The sequence below is a fragment of the Bactrocera tryoni genome, chromosome 2 (assembly GCF_016617805.1).
Source record: "Bactrocera tryoni isolate S06 chromosome 2, CSIRO_BtryS06_freeze2, whole genome shotgun sequence".
In the NCBI taxonomy this organism is placed as follows: domain Eukaryota; kingdom Metazoa; phylum Arthropoda; class Insecta; order Diptera; family Tephritidae; genus Bactrocera; species Bactrocera tryoni.
This window is the reverse complement of record NC_052500.1, coordinates 17,654,478-17,665,887: the sequence shown is the minus strand read 5'-3', so window position 1 is coordinate 17,665,887 and position 11,410 is coordinate 17,654,478. Positions and strand designations below refer to the sequence as shown.

Here is an 11,410-nt window from a genome sequence, read left to right as displayed (position 1 = left end):
TCGGAGAATATATGGCAACTCGGCGATTACCAGTTGCAGCATAAATTTTTCGCATCCACCTACTGCACGATTTTGGGTGCCTGGTGCAATTCGGCGATTCGTAAAACGAATTTCAGCGCCGCACCGAGCGACTGCAACATGTTCGACGCAGCCCCGAAACCAACATGATCGAAGCAACCTCGAACCCAACATGTTCGAATGTTCTCATGCAACATGTTGCAACGAGTTTTATCATCCACCTACTGCACATTTCTGGGCGCCTGGTGCAAATCGAGGATTTTTAAAATGAATTTCAGCGCGCACACGACGACGACGCCGGCGTCGCTGCCGACGTCAGTATTGAGTGAATGAGCAGAATGAGTGAACTGTTTACTGATTGCTAATTTAATTTAAACCACCAATTAAATTTACTGACCCATTTAAAGTACATTTTATTGGATAATGTAGATTTCACAAATATTACTCGAATTATTATGCGTTCGAGGTTTTATGCGAATAGTTATTTGAATTTGCAAACATTTTCAAAGCTTCTAATTATAATTTGCATAGATAATACGAATAGCAGGAAATAAATTATTGATGCTTTTGCGACTCATAAACTTTAGAAGCTATCTTCATTTGTTATGAATTCGTCACGTATCTTGGTCAGCTTGGTTATAAGATCGGTGATTGAGACTTCTCCATGCACCTTGTTGTCGCGTGTGCGCACATTCACCGTGTCAGAGGAACGTTCCTTCTCACCCACCACCAGTATGAAATTGAATTGCGCCAACTGAGCATTACGTATCTTCTTATTCAAGGTATCACCAGCGTCCGTATCAGCTTCTGCCATAAATCCTGCTGAATGCAATTGGTCACGTACAGACTGCGCGTACTCATCGTATTGCGGACCGACGGGCACAACCATCACTTGACGTGGCGACAACCAGAATGGCCATTTGCCGGCATAATTTTCTGTAAGAATGGCAATCATTCGCTCCACTGAACCGAGAATAGCACGATGTATTATGACCGGTCGTTTCTTTTCGCCATCATCGGCGATGTAATTTAAATTAAAACGCTGTGGCAACTGAAAATCCAATTGTATTGTAGCACATTGATGAGCCCGCTTCAGTGCATCCATAATGGTAATATCAATTTTTGGTCCATAGAAAGCGCCATCACCGGGGTTCTCTTTCCAAGGTAGACCGAATTCATCCAAAGACTCGGCGAGTGCCTTCTCAGCAGTATTCCATTGCTCCAACTCGCCAAGATATTTTTCAGGACGTGTCGATAGAACGAGATTGAATGAGAATCCAAATATAGTGTATACGTGTCGTAAGAAATCCAAACATCCCTTCATTTCGTTCTTTATCTGTTCAGGTGCGCAAAAAATATGCGCATCATCTTGTTGGAAACGCCGTACACGTGTAAGTCCAGTAAGTGCACCAGAGAGTTCATTTCGATGCAATACTCCGAAATCAGCCATACGTAGAGGTAGTTCTCGCCACGATCGATTGCGGGTGTCGAACACTAGGCTGGAATGAGAGATTTTCATTGAGTATCGATTTTAATACTTATTATAAACAAATTTCATTTACCAATGTCCTGGACAGTTCATAGGTTTAAGTGCAAACTTCTCTTTCTCCACTTCGAATGAGAACATATTTTCAGCATAGTGTTGCCAATGGCCCGATGTCATCCACAGTTTTGAGTTATATACATTTGGCGTAATGACTTCTTGGAAACCACGTTTTCTATACTCCGATTTTATGAAATTCATCAATGTGTTATAAATGTGAGCACCACGCGGTTGGAAGAAACACGAGCCTGGTGATAATTCGTGGAAGAAAAACAACTCCTGTTCTCGACCAATTTTACGGTGATCACGTTTAGCTGCTTCTTCTTGTATCTTTTCCCATTCCTTCAATTGTTTTGGATCAGGGAATGAAATGCCATAAACTCTTTGCAGTGTCTCAGCGTCAGCTTTGCCTTCCCAATAGGTAGAGGAGTTTTTCGTAATTTTCAGAGCTTTTATTTTGCCAGTATGACGGACATGAGGACCTCGGCAAAGATCAATAAGAGAACCACACTTGTACACAGTGGTTGTCTCCGTATTGACTTTCTCGTTTAAAATGCGCACTTTGAATTCATTGTACTTAAACATTTCCAATAAATCGGCCTTTTTCAATTCCAAACGTTCGAATGGTTGTTTTTCCTTAACAATCTGCTTTACAAGACCTTCCATACTTGCATAATCATTGGTAGAAATCTGGAATAAAACATATATAATCATGTGTTTTATGCGTACATATATATGAAATACACTTACACCGTCTCCATCCAACTGCATATCATAATAAAAACCATTATCAATTGGTGGTCCATAGCATAAATGCCCACCGTATAAGCGTTCCATAGCTTCACCCATGATGTGCGCTGAACTATGCCAAAAAACAGCTTGTGCCTCTGGATCATCAAATTTAAGCAGTTGCAAATTGCAATCTTGCTCAAGTACACGATCCAAATCCCAAACTGCGCCATTCACTTTCGCCACAACGGTATTATCAGCTAGACCTTGGCTAATACCCTTCGCAACATCGTAAGGTGTGGTCTCCCATGAAGTAGCATCAACTTGCTTGCCATCCGGCAATGTTACCTTAATAGGTGTACGGGTTTTGGCAGCCAACTCAGCCTCACGCTCGACCTTCAATTTTTCCCAGAGCGCATTACGCTCTTCAATATACCTTGGCCAAGGATTCAATTCTGAAATTTTAATTTTTTGCAATAAGGAGTATTAATAATAAAAACATGTACATAGACAGTGAGAAAAATCAATTGCACTTTTGCTGCAAATGAACATTGATATATGTATACTTGAATGTGCAAGTAAAAATATGAATCATTCAGTTGTATTGATATACATATGTAATTTTGCTCACCTTTTTTGCCGGTTGCAGCAGGTGCGTTCTTTTGCTTCTCTTTCTTCATTTTTGAAACCTAGAAAATTTAAACAAATCGTTAACTCTACTTGATTTATAAAACATACATATATGTACTATATATTTATCTAACTGAGAAGGTATGCGAACGCATTAAGGTTCTCTTCAAAAGTAAAATATTACATTGAAAACACAAGCTTTTAACGTAATTAACATATTTATGGCCTTACTTATGTATAAACGCACAAGTACTGAAAAACAGTAAAATATTGTCTCTGGTTTCTCCTACAATGAAAATTAATTACTCAATATTTCTAACTGTTTGTCAAAGACATCTTTGCCACTTCAACCAATTTCTTTTACTGCCAACTTGGCTTTTTGATATGTTTTTTCATATGAACATTGACTGATGCAATCTTCTGCGAGCTTGATGAGTTTGTAGTGTACAACGTCAGACGAAATTGTAGTGAAAATAGTTTCAATTCTCTTCTCTTTTTAACACTCTACGCCGCAACATTTTGATGTCTAATATGTTTTTGTTATGAAGTATTACTAACAATGTTTGTATGAATCATGCGCATGCACCACGCGGCTATTAGCTTGAAATACATATTAATGTTATTGGCTTTTGAATTTGGTGCTGGCAAAACAACAAAAAATATACATATACTATTTTCTATTTGTTTTATCATAAAAGTTCTAAGTATAGTATATATAGGTTAGGTGGATATATTTAACTATTTTTTTAGACACCGACCAATGTTGCGTAGCGCCGACAGAAAGTCTCTTGTGGTGGTCCGCTTCTTTGAAGGATGTTAGTTTTGTTGCTTTTTGCATCAAATATATGCCCTAGTCGCTTTCGTAGCAGTTCTTTGGAATTGGTCTGTTCATGTTCTATTTTACTATTAATACCAACAAAATATGATTGCGATTTGGTAACTACGGCAATGTGGCAATGAGCGTATAGGTGTTTGATACCGGGTGTTATTAGATTATATCTTGGCGCACCTGCCACTTGTACAATATTATACATAACTCAACCACTTCACTAAGCTACAAAAGCTAAATTTATCACAAATTAATTATAAATAAACATGCCTCGAATTTATTATCCAAAAATTAAGTTTCTGCACCACGTTTCACGAAATCCCGTTGCAACGAAAACTGTCAAAAGTAAACTGTGCGAAAAGTGATGCCATATCTATCAAACGATGTACATGTCAAAATAAATCATAAAATTAATATGCATTATATATTATGCTTATTGTAAAGTTTTGATTCAAGTTATGTTTTTGTTTTGATAGTTATTATTACAAACATTCGTTTATATATGTTAATTTAAACTGTATTTATGTTTTGTTTCGGATATAAATATGTGGACACAAACATAGCATACTTTTAGGCTGCAACAGATTTACAACGAAAGTAAACAAAATAGAAAGTGGTGCCTATGTTACAATATTTTACCGTTTGTTTTATAGGCATATCCGGTATCAATAAAATGGCGAAAATCCCGTTTATTAAAACTAACTATAGGACAACTTTCAGCTTTGTCATCACATAAAGCGAATAACATGTGCATCATTGCAAACTCTGGAGAAGAGAGTTATTTGTTGCTTTCAGTCTCTTTCAGCATGCAAAACAACGTTTAATTTGCTCACCATATTCACATGTTTTTATTGCTCTACTCTCTAATACGTCCACCAACTGTCAAGGACTATTACAACCCAAAAGTTGTTCAGTTAGTTATTGATTTCTATTTTGCTCAACTTTACATTATATCCTTACAAGTTTCTCGGTGAAAACGTTCTAGCAAATTCCTTTACTATTTTAAAATTTTTATTTATAACCAGTACTTTAATCCCAAAGGCTAACTTTAATAAACTAAAAAGCGAAAAAATTCGTAAAATTTAATTATTTCGGAGTTTTAAGTTTCATAAAACGAAGTGAACAGTGTAAAGCAAACAAGATTTCCCATCTACTTGAGAATCCGCTCCATCAATCGCCTTCGGCTTCGGGCACTGTGATTGTGGAGAGAACGGATTTTTATAACGTGGCCAGCGGCGACATCATCAGAACGCAGCACAGTAAAGTGCACCCTAGTCCGGGGGCCGCCCGCAGTGTGTGGGCGTTGCCCCTGACATCATGTAACATGGTCGCTGAAGAAGATAGCGCCGCCAACACGGAAGAACGTCCGCACTCACCACCGTCGTTACGTCGTGGGGTACATAGCGGCGTAGGTGTGAACAATGTTGGCGGCAGAGTTAGACACACGGCTGGAGGAGATGGCACCATCGACGATCACGATGATAGCAATATACTGTTATTCGAGGGTCTTGACGGTGCTATGGCACATTTGGATGATATATTTGATGTGATAAAAAATGGCGAAGTATGTGATGTGGAAAATTTGGTGGAAAAATTCGGAATAGAATGTTTGTCGGCACGCGATCGACATGGTTATACGCCAGGCCATTGGGTTGCGCTGAATGGCAATGTGGAAATGATGCGTTATTTAATCGAACGAAATGCACCAGTTGATTTACCCTGTCTGGGTACACAGGGCCCGCGACCAATACACTGGGCGTGTCGCAAAGGTCATGCGGCTGTTGTTCAAGTGTTGTTGCAGGCCGGTGTTGCTGTAAATGCGGCTGATTTTAAAGGTCTTACACCGCTAATGAGCGCCTGTATGTATGGCAAGACAGCCACTGCTGCTTACTTACTCGGCATGGGTGCGTTAAATCATTTAACGGATATAAATGGTGACACCGCTCTGCATTGGGCAGCCTATAAAGGTCATGCCGATCTAATGCGTTTGCTAATGTACTCTGGTGTTGAACTGCAGAAAACTGATAATTTCGGTTCGACACCATTACATTTGGCTTGCCTTTCGGGCAATATGACCTGTGTACGCTTATTGTGTGAAAAATCCAATATGGATTTAGAACCGCGTGACAAAAATGGTAAAACACCGATAATGTTGGCGCAGGCACATCAACATCAGGACATTGTGCGCTTGCTGTACAATGAAGTTAAGAAAAAATCACGTTGGATTCCGTCGATTTCAGAAATTTGGGGTTGGTTATTTGGTGGCGCTGGCGATTCAAAGGGACCATTGCTACTTTTTTTATTCTCAGTACTATTATGGGGATATCCTATGTATATGATAAGGGTAAGATATGTACCAGCGGCTAAAGATACTACAAATTAAAAGGCATTATATTTAGGGATAAACAAATTGATTAGTCAAATAATAATATCATAAAAAAAGCGTAGAAGATGATAATGTCACAAACAAATAGGAAGTCGGACCTATGCCTTGCTGGTCCTTTATGATATAATTTTGCATTTGTAGTACATAAATACACTTCTAAAGACAATTATTTATATTTATTTAATTCATGTTTTTCATATACTCTTTCAAGGCTATACCAATTACCTGGAACATACTTCGCCGCTCCCATTATTGTTTCATCTATTGGAATGCTGTCATGTGGATCAGTTGGGTCATTGCAAATCGCCGAGACCCTGGCTACATACCACTCAGCTCGGACGCTTACTATCGCGCCATCAAACAAATACCGTATTTTGATAAGTTGAAAAAACGTAATGTAATATTGACGCGTTTGTGCCATAGCTGCCGTTGCTTACGACCGTTACGTGCTAAACATTGTCGCGTCTGCAACCGTTGTGTTTCGTATTTTGATCATCATTGTCCGTTCATCTATAATTGTGTGGGCTTGCGAAATCGTATGTGGTTCTTCTTGTTCGTACTCTCAGTGGCGGTGAATTGCTCGTTTACCATTTACTTTGCTTGCTACTGTGTAATGATTGAGGGCTTTACATTGCTCTATGTCCTGGGTTTGCTGGAGGCGGTGGTCTTTTGCGGACTCGGTTGGATATTGACTTGTACTTCGGTAAGTCATAATAATTTAGATAAACATGTGTGATACTTTTATTTTATAACCATACTTTCTTCACAGATATTACATGCCTGCATGAATCTCACCACGAATGAGATGTTCAATTATAAACGTTATCCATATTTACGTGACAAGCGTGGCCGTTATCAGAATCCATTCTCACGTGGTCCTATACTGAATTTATTGGAATTCTTTGTTTGTCTACCTGATCGGATTGATGAAAATGATCTACTCATGGAGGATAATATTTGATTGAAAACTTAGGTACGCGCTAACGCGCGGCGCCGTAAAATACCAGCACATGGATAATAAATAGCTTAATTCAAATGAGCGGGGTTATAAAACCACCTCTTGGGGAAAAGCACATTGAATGAAAGATAGCTAATTGCTTAAATATAAATTCACCACGCGGCTTAAGTCTACAAAGCATTATTACGAAGAAAAAATTAAGAATGACTGTGAAAGGTGTGACGATTTATATTCCACATATTGTCACGCTTAAACTTAGAAACAAGTTTAAAGAAAATTCCGCCTTGTATGTGGTAAGATGACCGAAAGGCAAACTAATAATACTTGTACAAATATTAACTCCAGGATGGTACAAATACATTGTTTAAAACGCCTAAAAAACTAATTTGTACATTAAACCGAAATGTGTTTATTGAAATGAAAAAAATGTTTAGCAACTTTCTTTCAAATGCGGTTTTTCAAAGATTCTGGTCCTGACCGAAACGTTCCAGATTTATCTGGGTAGTATTTATATGTTTTGAAGAAAATTGTGTAAATTAATTTACGTTCATTGCGTATAGAGTTAAAAATAAGCTTTGAATTCCTATATACGCAGTATATCGTATCGGCCTTATCAACTACATTATTGAGAAAAACTAATTACGCAATTTTCTTATAAATTATAGATGTTGCCAGCAATGTAAACTGCTGGAAAATAATGAATGTAATACCAAAAATACTTATAAGAACTCGCGTAGCACCCAACAATTCCCCATAGCAGTACAAAAAAAGTTTCGCACAACAACACAGTTTAAGAGTTTAAATTCATAATATGTATGTTGTATTCAAAAAAAAAAAAAAACGCATACTATGTCTAGCTTATAACATGTAAAAATAAATATATGTAGTTTGTTGTTCACACGAAAGCTGTAGTGGCATAATCGTGAATAAAAATATTGCATATTATTAAAAAAAATACAAATATCTATTATTTATGTAATAATTTGATACTTTGTTCAAATGTCTTGTTTTTCGTTGTAGATACTTGTAGATTGGTATAAAATATTATACAAGTCCCGCTACTAAGGGACCTACAGACGACATACAAACATAGAAAACAATACATAGTGTTAATATTGTATTAAATTTAGACTTACTTTACTTTGGCATGTTTTTCGAATAAAGATCCTCGGAATTTCTTATTTGAGTTATCATCACAACATCAATACATAATTATAGAATAATGCAAGGCACGCAAAACACCTTCCTAACTCTCGAAACAAAAATCATAGTTTTCTGGATCTTCAGGTATTGGTGGTGGATCTTTGCTAATGTCCACACCTTCGGTATCCAGTAAACGTAATTTGATTTCCATTGACAATAACGTGTCGAAATCTTCCTTCTTTTGTTTACTTGTCATTTCCTGACCCAGCAAAGCGTTTATACCATCTGTCCAATAATGAAATGTAGTCTCATCTGGTGCTACAAAATCCAATGTGGTATTCTCCATGCAATCGAGCGTAATAGAGAAAGCCAGATTACCAGCATTTTTACGTGTACGCATTTCTTTCATATGCGGACATTCTTTGCCCTCGAGCAATTGTTTTATATCGTTAACGGTCACTTTGTTAGTAAGTTCTTCGAGAGTTGGCACGGTTTTCTCATCACAATCACCATAATGTATAACCTTATGATTGGGTGAGAGGCGAGCATACCAAAATTTATCTTTGGAACGTGTGCCGCGGGAGTATTTGGAAAAACGGGTGCCTAAAAGAAAAAAATTAAAGAAATTTTTCAGTATTTATATAATATCAATTAAATATCAATTTACATCACCTTCTACCAAATAAGATAGACGCTGCTGTTTAATTAAATCGAGTATGTGTGGTGAGATCTTTTCTTTCAACTTGACTATAGCTGATGCTGTGGAATCGCATTCCTCTTTTGAGATGCGTTCTTGTTGACGTAAATTAGTAATCGTTTGATAAGTTAGTAGAGCAATTTTGGCACGAAACTCTTCTAGATTTTCCGGGCGTTCCTTGAGTGTGCGTATGATTTGTTCACGCACTACACTGAATACCTTTTGAAAATCTTCCGCTGTGGCGCGCATATCCTTCCACGTACGATTTAACGTTATAATACAAATACAAAAGAATTCTTCGAATGGATGATCATGCGTAAAGAACATTGGTTGAAAATCTGCCGATTGCTCTGCTGGCGGTTCACCAATACGTAGTATATCGCAAAGCACCTTTACCAATTCAATGGAAGTGCGACCGAAGGGACATTCATGTTCGTCAGCACGACATGAGTTTTCGTGTACAATTTTTGTGTACTGTTGTGTATAAGTTCGTGCAAAGTATACCATACAATCTAATGCCAAAATACCTAAATGTGTCCGAATGAGTATACATATTTTAGAAACATGTGTATGGTATGTGAATATTCTCTACACTTACCTGGAGGGGTTTCAATAAAATCCTGTGCTGGATTTATGTCGCATTTGAAACCCAATTTCTTATAAAACTGCGAAAAATTTACATTGCCACCACCTGATCCGCCACCACCGCGTCGCAAATGCTCTTCACCCATACCCATTTGACCAGAATAATCATCGAATGCAATGCGTCGTAGTTCTTTGATTTTATCGTGCGCATCCTGATCCTGTGCGTTCATTTTCATGCGCATTCGCTGCTCTAACAAGCCCAGAGTGAGTGTTTGCAAAACATACAATTGATGAGTCATCTCTATTTGCCGTCCCGAAGCATTGCCTAACAACGCCAAACGATAAGGCTTTGCACTAATGGTATGCGCAATTTGCCGTTTGCGTGCTTCGTCCGCCTTCATGAATAGAGCATTGATTAACGCAATAGCATTCTGTTGTGTTGTTGCCGAATTGGCATCTTGCAGTAGACGTAGTAAATCTTGTAGTGTGACATCTTTTTCGACTAGCACATATTTGCTGCTATTTTGCACAATATTCTCCAAGTTGGAGAGTGCACTTTGGGTACATTCTTTGGGAAAATGTTGAAAATTACAAACAATATAAATGTTTCGTTGTACGAATGTGCTTTGTAATATTTCCCAAGATATTGTATCATGCTCCATTAGCTCGACGAAGCTTTGTAAACTGTATTTTAGTATGTCGTCATCTTTCTGTGAAGGATCCTCTATCATATTAATGATAATAGTCAGACCTTGTTCTTTGATGAACTCCATAGCGAAAGTATGATCCTTGCTAAGTGTAGCAAGTTGCTTTAAACATTTCGTCTTCTCCACAATGGAACCTGAACGTAATGACTCAAGTGTATCATTCGCAGTTTTCGATGGAGAATATGACAAATGTAATACTGAACCGTTTTTGATTTCATTACGATTTTTCTCTGTGACATATTTTTGATTATTCGCATCACAGAATTCCAGTGCATAATTTTGTGGATCAGCAATATCCCAATAACTGCAGATCTCTTGAATTTTACCTAAAAAAAATAAACAATTAAACAATTAAATATAGTAACTTGTATATGTGATAGTGTTAGCAATATTTTATAAAAACATAAAGAATAGCAAAACATATTTTGATATTATTTAATTGTAATTTAAAAAAAAAATCTTAAATTTATATAATAGTAGCTGTTTGTTTATATATTTGAAAAGCAGTATTTAATATACGAGTGAACGTGAAAATACTTATAAAAACCCTATCTGTATGAAGGTATGTAAATGATAAATGAAAAGTTTTTAGTTTGTATGCCTGCCATTACTTTGCTTCCTGTTGTGGGAGCTACATTCGAATTGAAAACTAGCATAATTGCGGAAGGGCGTTGCCCGCTTTATTATGTTTGGTATATTTATTTACCCCACACAGTGAATCGTTAAGTGTTTAGCCCTAGCAATTAATGCAAGCATTGCATATTTTTTCATGAATATTTACCCGTTAAAGGTTGTCGCTGATCCAAACATATTAGTTGCGGCACATAATTCTCCAACTCCACAGCAATTTTCACGATGTGTGCATCTTTGACCAGAGTTTTTTTCGGTATATTCATATTAACGAAAGCTTATTTCCTTCCTTTTTGAATACTTTTATGAGTGAATTATTAATTAATAAATATATATTTTCACACTAAAGTATTTGTTAAAAAAATCAGCTAATATTAATCACTTTACTAAAATCAACTGAAATGAAAACTGATTGACAGTCTTCTTCTTTGCACGAACTTATTCACAATAAATTGAATGACAAACAAAACACTGGCGTATGTAAGAGGGTTCCTAATAACTACTGAAAAAAGGGGTTAACGTCGTGTTTAGAAATTCAAAACTTAAAAAAATTTC

The 11,410-nt window shown here is 37.0% G+C and overlaps 3 protein-coding genes across 6 annotated transcripts; 1 reads left to right on the top strand and 2 right to left on the bottom strand.

Moving 5' to 3' along the window:
• Positions 1–401: 401 nt before the first annotated feature.
• Positions 402–4,099, bottom strand: LOC120767639 (threonine--tRNA ligase 1, cytoplasmic). Of its 3 annotated transcripts, none has more exons than XM_040093808.1 (5): positions 4,020–4,099; positions 2,922–2,979; positions 2,312–2,745; positions 1,581–2,251; positions 402–1,517 (listed from the first exon to the last, which is right to left on the bottom strand). In XM_040093808.1, exons 2-5 carry the CDS (start codon positions 2,968–2,970, stop codon positions 602–604), a joined length of 2,070 nt encoding a protein of 689 aa, XP_039949742.1. In that variant the 5' UTR covers positions 2,971–2,979; positions 4,020–4,099; the 3' UTR covers positions 402–601. The 3 variants fall into 3 exon arrangements, with proteins under 3 accessions (XP_039949742.1, XP_039949741.1, XP_039949743.1); XM_040093807.1 differs by lacking the exon at positions 4,020–4,099 and adding an exon at positions 3,679–3,921; XM_040093809.1 differs by lacking the exon at positions 4,020–4,099 and adding an exon at positions 3,152–3,403.
• Positions 4,100–4,395: 296 nt separating this feature from the next.
• Positions 4,396–7,934, top strand: LOC120767641 (probable protein S-acyltransferase 23). The gene is made up of 3 exons (XM_040093812.1): positions 4,396–6,093; positions 6,347–6,838; positions 6,905–7,934. Exons 1-3 carry the CDS (start codon positions 5,074–5,076, stop codon positions 7,094–7,096), a joined length of 1,704 nt encoding a protein of 567 aa, XP_039949746.1. The 5' UTR covers positions 4,396–5,073; the 3' UTR covers positions 7,097–7,934.
• On the bottom strand, positions 7,920–11,263 carry LOC120767640 (engulfment and cell motility protein 1). Of its 2 annotated transcripts, XR_005704708.1 has the most exons (5): positions 11,007–11,263; positions 9,532–10,551; positions 8,909–9,460; positions 8,230–8,839; positions 7,920–8,163 (listed from the first exon to the last, which is right to left on the bottom strand). XR_005704708.1 is itself a non-coding variant. In XM_040093811.1 (4 exons), exons 1-4 carry the CDS (start codon positions 11,119–11,121, stop codon positions 8,340–8,342), a joined length of 2,187 nt encoding a protein of 728 aa, XP_039949745.1. In that variant the 5' UTR covers positions 11,122–11,263; the 3' UTR covers positions 7,922–8,339. The 2 variants fall into 2 exon arrangements, 1 of the variants encoding a protein (XP_039949745.1); XM_040093811.1 differs by having other exon boundaries at positions 7,922–8,839.
• Between the last annotated feature and the right edge of the window lie 147 nt (positions 11,264–11,410).

Excerpts from the sequence above, each read along its gene's own strand:
- LOC120767641 (XM_040093812.1), top strand. The coding sequence starts at position 5,074 with ATGGTCGCTGAAGAAGATAGCGCCGCCAACACGGAAGAACGTCCGCAC. Across the intron at positions 6,094-6,346 it reads ATCCTATGTATATGATAAGG|GCTATACCAATTACCTGGAA; the intron begins GTAAGATATGTA and ends TACTCTTTCAAG. Across the intron at positions 6,839-6,904 it reads GGATATTGACTTGTACTTCG|ATATTACATGCCTGCATGAA; the intron begins GTAAGTCATAAT and ends CTTTCTTCACAG.
- LOC120767640 (XM_040093811.1), bottom strand. The coding sequence starts at position 11,121 with ATGAATATACCGAAAAAAACTCTGGTCAAAGATGCACACATCGTGAAA. Across the intron at positions 10,552-11,006 it reads TCAGCGACAACCTTTAACGG|GTAAAATTCAAGAGATCTGC; the intron begins GTAAATATTCAT and ends TATTTTTTTTAG. Across the intron at positions 9,461-9,531 it reads TTTTATTGAAACCCCTCCAG|GTATTTTGGCATTAGATTGT; the intron begins GTAAGTGTAGAG and ends GGACACATTTAG.
- LOC120767639 (XM_040093808.1), bottom strand. The coding sequence starts at position 2,970 with ATGAAGAAAGAGAAGCAAAAGAACGCACCTGCTGCAACCGGCAAAAAA. Across the intron at positions 2,252-2,311 it reads TGCAGTTGGATGGAGACGGT|ATTTCTACCAATGATTATGC; the intron begins GTAAGTGTATTT and ends GTTTTATTCCAG. Across the intron at positions 1,518-1,580 it reads ATGAACTGTCCAGGACATTG|CCTAGTGTTCGACACCCGCA; the intron begins GTAAATGAAATT and ends CTCTCATTCCAG.